Raw genomic sequence first — 15,978 nt, 5'->3', positions numbered from 1 at the left:
CTTAATTTGCCTGTGTCTCTTTTAATTAAATGAGATGCAGCCCCCCCCCCCCCCCGCCTGTACACTATTTTCACTGCAAGGGCCTTCAAACTGTGTTTGAGGTAGAGTTTATTGAACTAGAAGCGTCTGTGAAGGTTTGTAAAACAGGATTTAGATTGATGTCTAGATAAGTCTTACTTTGAAGCACCAATATTTGTTTTAACGACCAGACAACTGGTTTTAGAGCTGTTTATGGAAATGCTTTCTGATGGTGTGTGTATATATAGCAAATTATATGCTAGGATCACAGTCAGTATATTCGGGCTCAGCCTTTTAAACCATCCGGGCAGGTTTTTACACGTTTGACCTCGAAGTGCTGATGTGGATGGTAGGATTTTGTACTTTCTATAGGTCCAGACACAATGGGTTGTAATGGGTTACTGTGCATGCTTGGTGGAGGGTCGGTTACTGCTGGGGGTTCTCTGTGTTTCCATGCTTATTGCACTGATGAGTTGAACTGCTGGGCGATGTCACCCTGAGGCATGGTGTGCAGTGCCATCAGCATGCTGATTACACAGATGTATCTCTTTCTTGCACTTTAGGGGCTGAGATCTTATTCCTGACTGACTTACTGGCGGAGGTGGCCCGAAGGATGGAACGGAATTGGGTTGAAGTTGAACCTGAGCCCAGACAAGACGGAAGTAAGAAATCTGCCTCAGATTGGGTCACGGGTTGCTGAGCTTTCATGTGGATATGTGGTTCACCCACTATTCATGTCAAGGATTTGTAACCCTGGCATATTGTTACCTTATTGTGTTGTTGAATGTTGTAATGACAGCCCAGTTGGACTTTTCATTTTATCCTATCACACAGGGCTGTGGGCTCTTTTGTTACTTTGTGATCTGCAAATATTTATAATTGCCTTAGTGTTGATGAGCTTGTCTTATTGTCAGCCACTTGTGCAGGTCCTCTGCTTGGACTAGTGTAGAAACTTTTGCTAGTTTAGAATTGTCTGACGTGTCCCGGTTTGATCACTTTATTCCGGTTTGCTATGCTTTGTTTTAGCTACCATTTAAGGTTCGGATTTCAATTTCTGTTGGCTGTATTGTCCTAAGTATCTACATTTAGAATTAACAATTGTATTTGCAGAGCTCCTGCTATGGGCTGATCTGCCTTTGCTCCTCCTATCAATTTTTAACTCAAATGGAGGTCCCTACCTATGCAATTGCAGCCCCTATAATATGGAAATCCATCATTTTGGTTTTTTAATGTGCCGAGTGATCAGAATGGCAAAGTCTCTGCATTGTTTTATTTTTTTTCATACAAACTTTTCCAAGAAGTCCCTCATATTTGTTTTTCAGTTTCCTGGATTGTAAAAGATTAAAGTGCCCCTTAAGTGGGCGCATTGTTTGTTACGCAATAATTCTATAAATCAAAATTAATTAATTGTTCCCTCGTGTAAGGAAAAGATAATGAGGAGATGTACTTGGGACTTAGTTGCAAAATATTGCAGCCTTTGTCTGTCCACAATTATGATGTGAAGTTGAGCTATTAACCTGATTCCAAAGCTGTCGCTACATCAAGTCTAGTCAGTATGGATGACCAATTTTAATTTATCGGTTGGGAACAAGAAGTATTTGCAAAACAACTTGTATCCCATGATTAAAAAATCTGATTTACACGCTTAAGCCTTTAATCATAAACCCCATTAATACACTTAAAAATGGTGTTTCAGGTACTTTTGGCCAGCGCTCAAGGTCAATCTCAACGAAGCTATGGGTGCAATCATAAACCATGGCGATGTACTAAACATGAAGATCTATGCAAGGGCGGATTTAAGAATAGTGAACGTGCATTATCTAAATACAGATAAAAGGTCGCGGGGGAATGGAAGTATTCTGGATACAATTTAATGTAGAAGTCTATCAGACACATGTAATAGTCCAAGGTCCAACTGACATTAAAATCAATTAGCTGTTTTATTACTAAACAGTCCTTAAGTTAAAGTCAGTCTTTCTTGCATATACGCTAATGAATTTCTGACACCATTTGTATTCCCTACCAGCAGCTAATTTTAGTCTAGGGTTGGGGATGCTGGAATTCATAGTTGGTAGAACTCAAAACATGTGATGTAAATGCTGTGTTCCGACCCAGCAGTAATAGTACCTATAGAGTTAATCTTCCGTGGATTGGAACTGAATCCATTTGCCAGCTGCTGACTGCTAATTTAGCCATTGAGTGGCCTGCAGCTACAAGCAGTACCTTTGATTTCTTAGGATAATGCATGTGCTGAATTCTGTCCACAAGGAACTGCTACAAAGAGAAGACCGTGGTGTACTTGATTCACACCTCATCTGCTAAGAAAATTCAGTATCTCATTGGGAGGTAAAGTCTTGCCTGTATCCACTCGCTTTTATAAACCTCAAACATGAACTAATCAGTAGTGGGGATCTTTTCCAACAAGAGTAGAAAACTGTTTATAGTCATATACGTTCTCTGCTTCCGCACTGTTTTTCTGCACATCCTCAAAAAAGGACAATCGTCCTCATGAGTGGCGACTGATACATTATAAAAGTGGTGAGGCGCGTAAGCACTATCCAACACTCTGCGTCAGGCCTTGCCAACCCCCGGGCCAGACTTTCACATCAGGCCTGCATGCATAAACACACGTTTACACGTGCATGCACATGCAATCCCTAGCACACAGACAAACACACACCTAAAGTTTTATTGACAAAACCTTAACTGAGATAGGCTTGCTTTTTCTGATTCGCCCATTTCTCTGTAGCATCTAGAGGCAGACCCACAAGCTTCCACCCAATCGGAAGCTTAAATAGCGGTCTCTATTCCAGCTTTTGATAGGGCAAGAGAGAATGTGATTGAAGAGCCCAGAAGGTCCATTATGTGACATGCTGCACTGCGTGACACTAGTGCAGCATGTTTGATATGTTTTGTGTATGCGTGAGGCCAGTCTATAACAGCTCCCGATTGACACATACGCAAAACAGATAGAGGAGCACTCTTCTACTGGCAAAAAGTAAACCATGTGTGAGATAGTTTGTTCTCATATAAAAGCTGTGCTATGCTGAGCTTTAGAGGCAGAGGGTCGGCGCCCTGGTCCGTTTTGTTAAGTGACCTGAATGGTTCTCTGTATTTTGCCATCTCGCCATCACTGCTTTTCCTTGGGTGCAAGCTACACACAGCCGCCTTTTGACTACTTGTAAAGCTTCCTAAAGTGTTTCCAGGCAGTAGGCTGTCTAGTGCTTTCTGATTCTATACCTACAGACAGTAGGTCCCTTAAGGCCTCCTTGCTCTCCTGAAATAGGGGTTTCAAGGTGTATTTGTTAATTTGTCATAAATCATTTAACAAGAATATTTAACTGGTACCCTTGCTGTTCATGATGTACCTTCTGGAGCATAACTCCCAAAGAATAAAATATTATGAATGCCACTGTGACTATAATATAGTAGTTTGGCTCTTCCAATTATTACATAGCTGCACAGTTGCCATCCATATTTGCCATATCAGGCTACAACAGAAAAAACAGGATGTAACGCCAACAAAGTTACAATGGTCATATTATTATTTATGCGACCATGGAATACACATACATTGGGTTATACCATAATCCTAACCTGGTAATCAGCGGCTAACATTCTCTTGACATTTGCACATCTCATACATGTCTATTTAGCATTAAACAAATTCTGTTTCATCTCATGGTCTACTTATCAGTGCATGTGCTCAAACTGCTCCAATGTGGCAGGGGCATTAACATAAACCAAAATGTGTCATTCTTTTTTTAAAGTGACCCAATCTTCTCTCAAACGCAGCCTTACTTTCTTGCATTCTGTGTTTTGGCACTAGACGACCGTATCCCTTTTACACTGGATTTAGTAAATATAGTCTCTGTCAGTCCAATATTTCTTCAGTTAATGGTACAAGAGATCCATCTTTATTAATTTTGTCTACATTTATATAATCTATAGATGAGACGAAAGGTCAACACTAGAAGATGCTGAATGATGAACGAGTTCCTTTGTAGAGCCTTCTTCAATTTGCACATTTAAAACCTCCTGTTATTTTCATATTGATGTATACGTCCTTTCTTGTAGAATATTCTTCCCGGGTATTACTTTAATTGCGCAATCGTAGTAAAGTCAATGTGGGGATATTTCCTCTGTCTCCTTTGGGCTTACTAGGTCTGCAATTTCATAATATTTATCTGGCAGTACTGCATCCGCCACTCCAGCACTCCTCTTTAACGGGTGTTCTGTCTATAATTCAGCTATCATGCCTGTCTTCATTTTCCAGACAATCCCGCGCCCCTTTAAAGATAAACCACACTTCTTGCTTGTCAGTGTAAAAGAGGATCATGTCATTTAAGCAGCAAAGACATTCCTAGAAATATACAAATCATATAGAAATAAACCTTCTTCCGATGATGCTGCTCTATCTGATTGGTTATTCATTCTGCTGTCAGTGTGTTCCTATCCACATCATCACTTGTCTTCCTTTCACATTTCAGTGTTTTGCTCTATTTTTGTCAAAGGTATGCAGTATTCAGTTTTCTGGCTGCTTCTAAATCTGATGTTGCCAACACCCTTTTACGCTTTACCGGCAGTTAAGTACATTTTCAAAAATAGATGACTTAATAATAACCACAACATTAAATACGATGGGACTAAAATATCCTAGCTTAGCATATTGCCGTCACCTAACTCTGAATCAAGGTATTTACCAATAGTGCTTTCTCCACTTCACTGCAAAATGAAGTTTGTCTCCACAACAAAGTCACACCGGGTCTGCATCATCTGCATTTCGCAGCTCCCCTTAATGGATTGTGAATACTCCCAATTGACTCTTTGCCTCCTCCTTGAACTATGAAGAGCTATAATTGACTTGGTTCACTCCCTCTTGGAAAGCCATAATGTTTCATTGTCCCAAATTTAACTGCCATACTAATTCAAGTTATCAGTTGCAGCATGTCTTTTAGTTTATCCTCTAGGCTACTGTTAAAAACAATCATTTTAGCTTCATATTACTAATATACGTTTTCTACCATTAATCTGAAACTGGCATCGGCAATGCCAGTAGGTCTGCCTTTAAAGGAATGTTGTATGGTAATGTACAGCATTATAATTAAATGACGTAAGGAATGGATATGAATTTGTGTGGAAATAAAGAACTGTCGAATGCTATTGGTGTAGGTTAATAGGTCAGGTGACAGTTGCACTGTCAAGCCAGATCTAAGCATCTGTGTAGGTTGACTGCCCTTCTCCCATCTGTGCTACTGTCTGAGAAAAAGGCCACAAATTATCAACCCATCTAAGACACTTTAAATGCATTATGTCATGTAAGTTTCCCCGGAAAGTTCAAACTCAGCCATCTGGATAAATAAGAGAAAATGATCACTGGTGGTGGAGGGTAAGCTGTTTTTTTTCTGCTCAATCAAAACGTGTAGTTCTGACTCCCAACATGTGGGCGAGGCAAATGGCCCTCTCTAGTGATACTCACATAATTGTCTGGGGACAGCTGCCCTGTCAAGCCACACCATAACGAGCCACGTAGACAATCACACTCTTTCAAGTTGTTTTCCTTGATTTAAACAGCTTGGTTTGTTCATGCATTGAGTGCTAGGTTAGAATCGGCATGGTCTCTAATGATGCTTCTCACTCCAGATTGGCTGAGGTAAACATCACTTTACACTACTCTGGTTGGAATGGTTTCAGGCATTACCACCAGGCATTAATGCCACAGACATTTGCATTGATGTATGCAAATCAGAGATTTAATGTGGTTCCCATATAATCTTTCACGTAAGAAACTGATTGCCTTTTACATTAAATGCTTGACAATCTCTCAACAGTATTTTCTTTTTTTGTTTGATGTGCTATCTTTTACTCGACTCTTACATATAGATCTGCTCCAAAATGGGCTAATTTCACTTCAATGTTCCAGGCCTTCATTGCATTTTTTCTTGTAGCTGGGTTCCTTTAAAGTGATAATTTAAAAGGTTTGTAGTTGTTCTTTTCTGCTGCGTGTTCTGTGGCACTATCAGATTATATGTGAAAATGGCTTTGCCACAATGTGTAGCTTAGATTTGGCCTAGCTATTCTCCACACTCAAACATGAATATGGTGGTTGTTTCTTAATCGTACTTTAGTACGTTTTCACTAGCAAGCTATTGTGGTTGGTGAAGCCGAAGTTGAAACCGCTTAGACACCCTTCAAAACCTGTGGAGTCGACAGTATTTCTGAAAAGCAAATTGTGATTTCGAATTTTGGAGGCCAGATCCTGCCATGGGATGTTTCATGGATTTATACTACACATATCAATTAGTGTGTACTGTGGTGCTCTGTGAAATACACTATTACTTTGTACCGCAAAGCTCAGTCATCAGCCAGCTCCTTGCATTGTTCCATCTGACCCCACCAAACTTGTATATGGGTGCATTCAAGTATTAGGTTCTTTGTCCATCAGGGAGCTCTCTAGGTACAGATCCTTCGACAAGATGGTTGGTTAGTACCAGATCAGCATGTACTAATGAGTAAAACTGCTAAAGAAAGCACTCCTGCAGCCCTGATCCTGTATTGATTTAAAACCATTGCTCTTGTGGTTTAGCCTCCTCAGTGCAATGTACAAAGCAATAGTTCTGCCATGTTCTTATATTGCTTGTTTGGTACAAGTCTCCATGAACCATCAGAATTAAAGATATTGTCTTTAACTGATGTGTCTTGTAGCAAGGGTCTGTTCTAGATTCACTTAATGTGCATAGTTGTGCAAGCCAGTGGTTACACTTGGAACACCATCTTATTTTTCTATAAAAGTAGAACTTACCCAAGGGCATATGACTTGCTATATCTTTGACATGGAACCCATTATGCTCCACTCCTAAGACGTAATCTGCAGAACGATTTGTAATCATTTGGTTTGGAAGTGCATATTGCATTGGGAAAGAAACAGCCTACAGAACATGCCGGTCGTATGCCACTGGAGCAGATTTCAGAAAACAGTGAACTTCGTGGGACCTGTTTTATGACGATAAATCCTAAAAAGTAAAATATTTTTCTGCTTTCTGCAAAAAGGAATATCTTACTCTTTGCATGCTTTATGCTCAAGAAATAATAATGCAGGATAATTTTAACAGCACTTCTCTTAATCACCACATTCATTTTTTTGATCATGTTGGCCGTATTAAGTGCGCTGCCCATCTTTGAAGTTACCATTCATGTGAAAACTCAAAAAGGTAGACTTTTAGTTTTGTCTTCAAGGCGGTTCTAAGGTCAAGACAGTGTGAGTTTCATAAACAAGTCGCCCGGGTTTGAAACCTCCAACCCCCAAAATCTGGACGTTCTCTGCTTTGGTAGTCTTGTGCAATAACAAACTTCAATATCTCCTTGATTTGTGTTCTGATATTTACCTGACAATACGCGGGGCGAAGCATTTGCTTACAGTTAAGAATAGCGCAAAAATACTAAAACCGTATGCAATCCTCTTCTTGCTTCTAGTGCAGGTTTTTCTGTGTCATGGAGATATGGTCCAAACAGAAAAGTCTTGCTGTGAGACAAGTCCCCAGCTTTCTCCACAATCTGAATTCAAGTGAAGCTTGGGTAGACCCATACTAAAGGCATTTGTTTACGCCAACCAGGTGTTAACCGTGGCCCTCACTACTGAAGCTCCTAATCTTCTACTGCAGCTGCAGAATGTGAAATCACATAATCTAGTAATTCCACTGATTTGCCCTTGCATGCAACACAGTGACAAGTGTCTTTTAAATGTTTAACTTTTTGCTTTTAGCTGAGTGTCTGATCACCAGCTGAAAAAGGAAAACCTTTCAATTCCTTTGATTCAAGCATTTCAACTTCTAATAGTTGACGCTAAGTTTCACTCACTTAGAGAGGCAGAACATGCTACGATATGATTGGTAGAGAGGCGGAACATATTCATGTTGATGGCCCAAGACCTCTTCATGCAGGTTTCGAATGTATGAGGCAGATATTCTGTACAAGGACATTGATGCATACCCAATTAAACCCTTCCCTCCTAAAGAGATCATAATGTGTAACTCATTAATTTAATAAGCTATAAAGCTTTAGGTTTTTAGGTCTGGTGCTAACCTAGACCTTTTGATTTTACTAAAATGATATGTATAATATACTTAAAGGGGCTTTCAGCCACCTCTTCTTCCATTGTCTGTTGCCATTCACATTTTGCTTCCACCCAATATGGTAAATAGCATGGGGTAGTGGGTTCGCCTAATGAGAAGTGAAATGAACACTAGGTAGTTTCCTTCAATACCAGTATTTTTGTTTTTACTTTAAAAGTACTTTAGTGTTGCCTTTGTATTTAGCGCCCGAGGTGAAAGCAGGCCCCTTCTACCAGATGTGAGCACAGGCCACATTCCACACTTTTTCAGCTCCTGTCGCCTGCCAATGATGTTGCAAATTCCTTTTGTAGTGTCCTTTGTTTATCGGACTACTGTTCACAACATAACCAATGACTGTTTAATAAACTTGGCCCAGGAATACAAATGGCCGTTATCATGTTTAACTGGCAGCACATGTAACACTGTTTCTATTTATTTCCTTCTTACTTTCTTCCTTCCTTCCTGTTTTTGTCCTTCTTTCTTGCATTTCTCTCACTTGCCTTTCCTCTTTCTTTCCTTCTTTATCACCTTCTCTTTTTTCTTTCCTCCTTTTTCATTTCTTACTTTCTTACTTTCTTTCATTCTTGTCTGTCTTCATTCCTGCTTTTTTTCTTCCCTGCCTCTTTTTTTTTTCTTGTTTGCCTTCCTTTTTAGTTCCTTTACTTTTTTCTTTTCTTCCCTCTTTCTATTCTTTTTCATTCTTTCTTCCTTCTTCCCAGCTTTCTATCCTTTCATTCTTTCCTTTCATTCTTACTTTCCTTCCTTCTTTTTTCCTACCTTTCCTTCCTTCTTTCTTTCTCTTTCCTACTTTATTTCTTTCCTTTTGTCTTTCCTTTTTTTTAAAATTCTTGTCTTTCTTCTTTTTGTTCTTCTTTCTTTTGTCATTCTTGTGGTCTTCCCTTTGTTCCTTTTTTCTTTCTTCTCTCTCTCTGCTCTGCATCCCTCTCTTCCACACAGTATGAAAGAGGCCCTTGAGCTCCATCTTAATTTCTGATCATCCCCTTGATAACAATACTGTTGAGTTGCCAGTTTAGAAAAATGGTATTGGGTGCTTCCATGTCTTGATGCACAGCCAGTTTCATAGCTGTACCAGCCATATAGAGCCACCAAAAATGGGAAGACCTAAAAGAGACAGCCTGAAGAAGTATATCATCCCCCCCAATAAGTACAAGAGGAAGGGTTAAATGGTATCTAGTGCACGCATTAAGGCATTACTATACACCAGGTATACTCGGAGTGCGGCCTGTGGGACACATGCGGCTCTACTGACCTTTACGTGCGGCCTCTTGGTCAACAGCAGCAGTGGGCTGCTGTTTATTCTACTCAGCACTTACTTAAAAATTTTTAAATAAACAGGCAAGTATGTATTTAAAGGCTAATTGAAGTTAAAGAAAAGACATAACTAGTAAGTTCTGCACCACTTAGGTTTAGAAGCTCCTTCATTTTTAAAGACATTATGCAGCAAAAGTGTGAAAGTCTGTTCAGAATTCAAAAAGTGTATTTTTTTAACACATAGAACCGTTTCACCTTATTACATCAGATTATATTATTTTAGTGCATTGAGAAGTATATTTTTAATTGTGATAGATTTCAAACATGAAATCAGAAACATGAATTCTTCCCTCCATCCTGACAACAATACCAAAATTGAGCTTAGAGGCAAGTCAGTTATGTGCACTCTTTGGGTGGCTGGGCTTCCTATTATACATGAACAACATTATAGTTTATTAAATCAAGCACAAGCAAATGTTTTGTATAGCACACATTCTGAAGTCATGTATTTCAAGATCTACATATATCGTAAGGAAGCAACAGGAGGGAAATTAAAATAAAACAATAGCATAGAATCCCACAATTTGGTTAACGGAAGAAATCTGGATCAATCCCAAGTTTTTTGTTTCTCATTGTGCAATTCAAACTTCAGACACTAGATGTATATGGTTCACTTCCCATACACCAACCTTATCCTCACCCCCTACTCCCGCCAACCTGTTGGTATTCATGCGACCCTCGACGGATCACAGACAAAACTTTGAGGCACATTGGGAAAATGTTTGCAAGCTTAACATTGAGATGCCATTTGAGACTTCGAGGCTTTTGATACAGCATGACAGAACAAGCATGGGTCATTAATATGCCTTATTGTCGTTGCACCATTTTGGCTAATAATAAAGCACTCTGGACTAAAAGATAGGTAGGTAGTCAAATCCCTGGGTGCAGTTAAACAATGGTCTGAATTTCACAGAGGCGCCAAGCTATCTTGTGGTATTCAGACTTTGTATTGGAATAAACAGGAAGCGTACCAGCCAAAGTTGCTTTCAAGAAAGTGGATGAAGTAGAGGCTAAATCACAATCTTAGAGGTCCCTCGTTATAGTGACCCAATTTAAATGACTCTTGCACTTCTGACTAAACACTATACTGGACTAGTACGTCTCTAGTTGCTCGGCTACAGGCCCATGCTGATCTGTTTACATGACGTGAAGAGGTAGACCAAACCTCATTAGCCCATGTTGCAATGCAGGCAAAGATTGGCCAAAATAGTGCTCTACAGTTTTAAACTCAGGAGGTGAATTCCTTCTCACCCTGAATGACCTGCAGCTAGATCCATGACCCAGAATCCGATGAGCAAAGTGCGATGGGGAAGCCTGCCTTTGAATTTTAATTTGCATAGAAGTTTCTGCCATCTCATAAATACACTTTGTGTGGGTTATAGGTGGCACCTGAACTTGGGTCCCTCTTCTCTTAGCCAGTAAAATTGTTCTCATACTGGTGACACATGTTCAGGTTTCTTAGGCCTAGACACAATCATGCCCTGGCATTCTGTGGCACTTAGGGTTTTTGGGGGATTTTTGTGGTGCTTAATTGTAAAGCAATATCTTAGTTGAGCCATGATTCGACCACCGAGTCTAGTGCAGCACGACTCACTCAAAATCTTATTGTAGTGATCCCTTCTTTTTTTTAAACATATTTTATTTGTCATTTACATAAATGCCGCAGGACTCTGTACACCAGAGACAACTGCCACATCAAACCATGCAGTGGCACAGGAGCAACTGACTTTTGTAGGTGGCAAGAAGATAAATAATGAAAATAAACAAAAATAATACGACCAAACTCCCCCCTCCCTCACCCTCTCCCCTCAAGTCACACCAAATCCGCATAGCCCTAGCCACTGCCGTTATATACAGCAATAAATTTGTAGCAAGATAACACACGCCCCCCGGTCCTCTCCCCCCCCCCCCCCCCCTACCCTGCACCGCCACATCTCTGTGTACATCCGAAGTCATCCCCATTAATGAGCTGCTACAGCCACTGGTGGCTCTAGCCACAGACCCCGGTAATCCGCCCACCTTTTCCATATTCTATAATGTTTACGCGGACATCCCCTAGCTACAAAGACAGGCTGTTCCAGCCCCATGCAAAAGTCTAAGCCGTTCTTCCAAGTGGCCACCGATGGGGCCCGCGGCACTTTCCACGCCCTGGTGATATCTCGCTTTGCCACTGTGAAGCCTAGTTGCATGAGGTGCCTTTTATCGATGTTACCCCCTATTCCTTCCATAACATGGAGCAGAGTTGTCCGCGGGAGTTCCCACCCCAGAACCTCCGAGAGGCAGGAGAACACGACCCTCCAAAATCGATCCAGGGAGAGGCACTGCCAGATAGTGTGTATGAATGTACCTTCCTCCCGAACACATCTAAGACACTCCGGGGAGGCAACCAATCCCGCTCAATACGGTCGAGCCTGGGTAAAGTAGACCCTGTGCAGGTATTTAAATTTGATGAGGCGAAGGCGCATCGCTATAGCCGCCCCCCCGTGGAGCCGCCAGGGCCTCCCTCCAGTCGTCCTCCTCCTCCAGTGTGCCCACATCCTTCTCCTAATCCCCTTGCAACTTCTGGAGTGAGGTAGAGCAATGCGTGACTAGGGATTGGTAGATCCGGGAAATCTTTTTGGTCTCTAGATCCCTCATAAAGACCTTCGCCTCCAATGAACTGAATTCAGGGAGAGATTCCATCCCCTCGAAACTAGGGGACAGCGCATGACGAAACTGGAGGTACCTATAGAATTGTGATTGGGGCATACACATTTCCCTCTGTAGGTCCCGGAAAGACTTGAGTGTCGTGCCCCTCACAACATCTCCCAGAGTCGAAATATCATCCCATCCCCGGAACCCCTGTAGGGCCGCCAGTTCAGGTAGGCGCCCATTTTTCCATAGGGGAGTCTCCCTAGTCAGGGTATTCCACCAACCCATGCGGCGCAACACCTGCTTCCATACTGAGAATACCACCTGCGTGGCCGACTGCATTCCACTCTGCAGCGGCGACGTGTACAAAATGGTATGGAGCATGTTGGACCCCATGAGTCGCCGCTCTAGCGCATATGCTGGGTCTCTCCTGTCCCCGTACCACCTTTCATTGAGGACAAGTAGGTGTGAAGCCTGGTAATATGAGAGGATATCGGAGGACGCAAGTCCTCCACAATAAGTGGATGAAAGCATGTTCGCAGAGCCACACGCACGCTGCCCCCCTCCCACAGAAACTGTCCAAGCACAGAGTTCACCAGTCGGAACCATCTAGATGGGATCGGGTAAGGGTGATTCTTTAGCTGGTAGAGCAGCCGAGGAAGCGCCACCAATCAGGAGATTACCCGCAGCGCGTTCATTGCGATAGACGAAACGAGATTTTGATACTGAAATTGATGTTAATTTTTCCATTAGCTGGGCAGTGTGTTTTTAAGACCATTTTTTTAAACAAAAATATTTTTAATCATTGGCACCACTTACTTCCTGTATTGCACATAGTCACTTTTCTCCTCGCTCCCTTGATGTGCTGGTGTACTAGTCTGTGAGAGCGAGTCACCGGAGCACCGCCATCTTGGGTAGCGTTCTAGTTGTTGATCTGCACTTCCCTATTTAATGGAGGCGGTGCAAGCGGGCGCGCCAAAGGCAAGCCCGTCGGTGCCCGTCCGCGCCCTGGAGGCACACGGCACCAGCCATGCTGCCCCTATTGCTCCTCGTCTGGTCTATTCTAGAGACGAGCTTGTCCGGCTTGATATTCGGAGGGACAGGACCATGATTAATGAAAGTGGCACCAAAATCGGTATGAATCTCCTTAAGAAAGTAACACTAGGGACTCTTAACTGTGGATTAATTAATGCCAGATCGTTGACTAAACATTTTATGGAGATTTTTATACTATTAGATGATTATAATTTCGATGTTCTGTTTCTTACAGAAACCTGGACTCAAGCAGACCGAGAAGTTGAGCTTGGCTTAGCCTGTCGCCCAGGTTATAAAATCTGCCATAAACCCTGGCAGTATGGGAGAGGGGGAGGAGTAGGATTTATCTATAAAGACATCTGGAATATTACTCAACTCTGTATAGAGGACATCCCGGGGGTTGAATCATTGGGGTTTTCACTCAGACACTAGTGGTGTCTTATGCACAGGCCTACTTTGCTATAGACCACCAGGTGGAGATGTTCTGGTTTATCAAGAATTGATTGATGCAATATATAATTTATCGCACTCTCATTCCAAGCTATTGATCCTCGGAGATTTTAACCTCTGGGAGAATGGCTCCCTTGACACAGCTTTTAAAGAGCTTTGTCAGGCCTGTAAGAACGTTAATCTTCAACAGCTGGTACTATACCCCACCCATCAAAGGCCATGTGCTTGATCTTATTTTTGCTGATGGAAATGCTACAACTGTAAAGGAAATACTTCCACAATGCTGGACAGACCATTGTTTGGTCCTCTTTTCCTTGAAAGTAGTTAACTGCCAACTACAAGACGCCTATAGGTCTGCTTTTCGAACCGGTAGAGAGTGGTCTAAAATATTAAAATCTATGGACCTCCCTCTGCTTGTTGATGACAGCTATGTTATGCATGAGTCAGTGGAAGTGAATTACTTGCATCTATGCCATCAAATCACCAACTCGCTAGATCAGCGAGCACCTCTGAGGAAAGTCAAAAGTCGTAAAAAGCCATCTGCTCCATGGTACAATGAAGAGCTGAGGCGGATGAAGACTAGCTGCAAACAAGCAGAGAGGAAATGGAGGAGGAATTATCTGGAGACAAAGTGGCTCTAAAAAACTTGCTTCACATCTACAAAGAGTCGATAGGTAAAGCCAAGGCTGAATATTTTGAGGAGACTATTTTACATTCAGGTAATAAAACTCAAACTTTAGTTAGCTTAGTAAGAGGTCTGTCTAACCCAGATTGTGCTAAATCTAAAATCCCTCAAAAAAGGAGGGGTTTGGCCCAAAGGATTAGAGGGTAGGTAGGGCCAGTTATACTACATAAGAAAAAAATTACCTATACCTCGAGTGACTTCAACACTTATTCATATGAAGTAAGATAAACAAAAATTAATACGTTTACCTAAGCAGTAATTTCTGCCTTTTTTATTTTTTTTATTTTTTAATTAATATCTTTGATCACAAAAAGAACACATAATGAACTACACGAAATACCACATTAGTACTTACACAATGAAAATGAACAACGTGAAAAATGTGTTTTGACATACAATTACAAATAAACTCATCATAATCCAACATTGAAGCAACCAAATGAAATGTCACAAAGAAAAATCATAATATACACAATCCGAAATACAAAGTTGTCATACAAATTGATGAATTAGACAACTAACACCCTTATATTTGGAATAAATCAAATCCTCTGAAATATCAGGGACACAAGGGGGTATATTTGCAATCTTTAACCAAGGAGTTGAATTCCTTTGGCAGACAAAGGAACTCAACTCCTTGGTTAAATATTGCAAATATACCCCCTTGTGTCCCTGATATTTCAGAGGATTTGATTTATTCCAAATATAAGGGTGTTAGTTGTCTAATTCATCAATTTGTATGACAACTTTATATTTCGAATTGTGTATATTATGATTGTTCTTTGTGACATTTCATTTGGTTGCTTCAATGTTTGATTATGATGAGTTTATTTGTAATTGTATGTCAAAACACATTTTTCACGTTGTTCATTTTCATTGTGTAAGTACTAATGTGGTATTTCGTATAGTTCATTATGTGTTCTTTTTGTGATCAAAGATATTAATTAAAAAATAAAAAAATAAATAAAAGGCAGAAATTACTGCTTAGGTAAACGTATTAATTTTTGTTTATCTTACTTCATATGAATAAGTGTTGAAGTCACTAGAGGTATAGGTAATTTTTTTCTTATGTAGAAATCTAAAATCCCGGCATCTCAAGAATTATGTGATGACTTGGCAATCTTTTTTGAAGAAAACTTCAATGCTCTGTGGATGATGATGCACACAAGTATACTGGCGATGCTACTTTAATAAAGCGTGGCATAAGTGATAGGGAACACACGACAGTTCTGGATCATTTCCAGAATCCTACACAAGAGGAATTTAATGAAATTGCTGCAGGCATTTCCTCAGGCTCCCCCATGGACCCACTCCCACACAAGTTTTGGAAACTGTTTGGCGGTGAACTTTTTCCGTATTTATATCATATTTGCTGTCATCCATATTTGCAGTGATTATGTCACCTTTCATTTCCCAGTACAGGGATGTCCCACAGGGCTCGGCCATCAGCCCAATTTTGTTTAATCTAGATCTTGTTTTAATCAAATCATTCAGCATTGATGTCATTCACTATGCTGATGATACTCAGCTTGTCTTCGCTGTTAAAGGCAACAATGCAGTGTCCCTGGAAAAATTCCACTATTGTCTGCATAGAATGGCTGAAGGAGAATTCCCTACAATTTAATGGGGAGTTAAGTTAAAGTTGGCATTAAATCGACCTTATGGAGCCTCTGCCACTCTGGTCCTAAAGGACCTACATTGGCTGCCTGTTGTGCA

The 15,978-nt window shown here is 41.0% G+C and overlaps 1 protein-coding gene across 3 annotated transcripts in view; it reads left to right on the top strand.

Annotated features, from left to right (window-relative positions):
* ERI3 (ERI1 exoribonuclease family member 3) overlaps nt 1-15,978 on the top strand; it is a 1,537,399-nt gene that overhangs the window by 67,871 nt on the left and 1,453,550 nt on the right. For 2 of the 3 annotated variants that reach the window (XM_085602780.1, XM_085602781.1), the window contains exon 2: nt 582-680. The exons of the other annotated variant lie outside the window; for it this stretch is intronic. In XM_085602780.1, the coding sequence (XP_085458906.1) occupies nt 632-680 (49 nt within the window). In that variant the 5' untranslated portion in view covers nt 582-631. The remainder of the gene's footprint in view (nt 1-581; nt 681-15,978) is intronic. 3 annotated transcript variants of the gene reach the window in all.

The sequence above is a fragment of the Triturus cristatus genome, chromosome 4_2 (genome assembly GCF_964204655.1).
Source record: "Triturus cristatus chromosome 4_2, aTriCri1.1, whole genome shotgun sequence".
NCBI classification, from domain to species: Eukaryota; Metazoa; Chordata; class Amphibia; order Caudata; family Salamandridae; genus Triturus; species Triturus cristatus.
The sequence above is the reverse complement of the archived record's forward strand: the minus strand, read 5'-3'. Positions and strand labels throughout refer to the sequence as shown.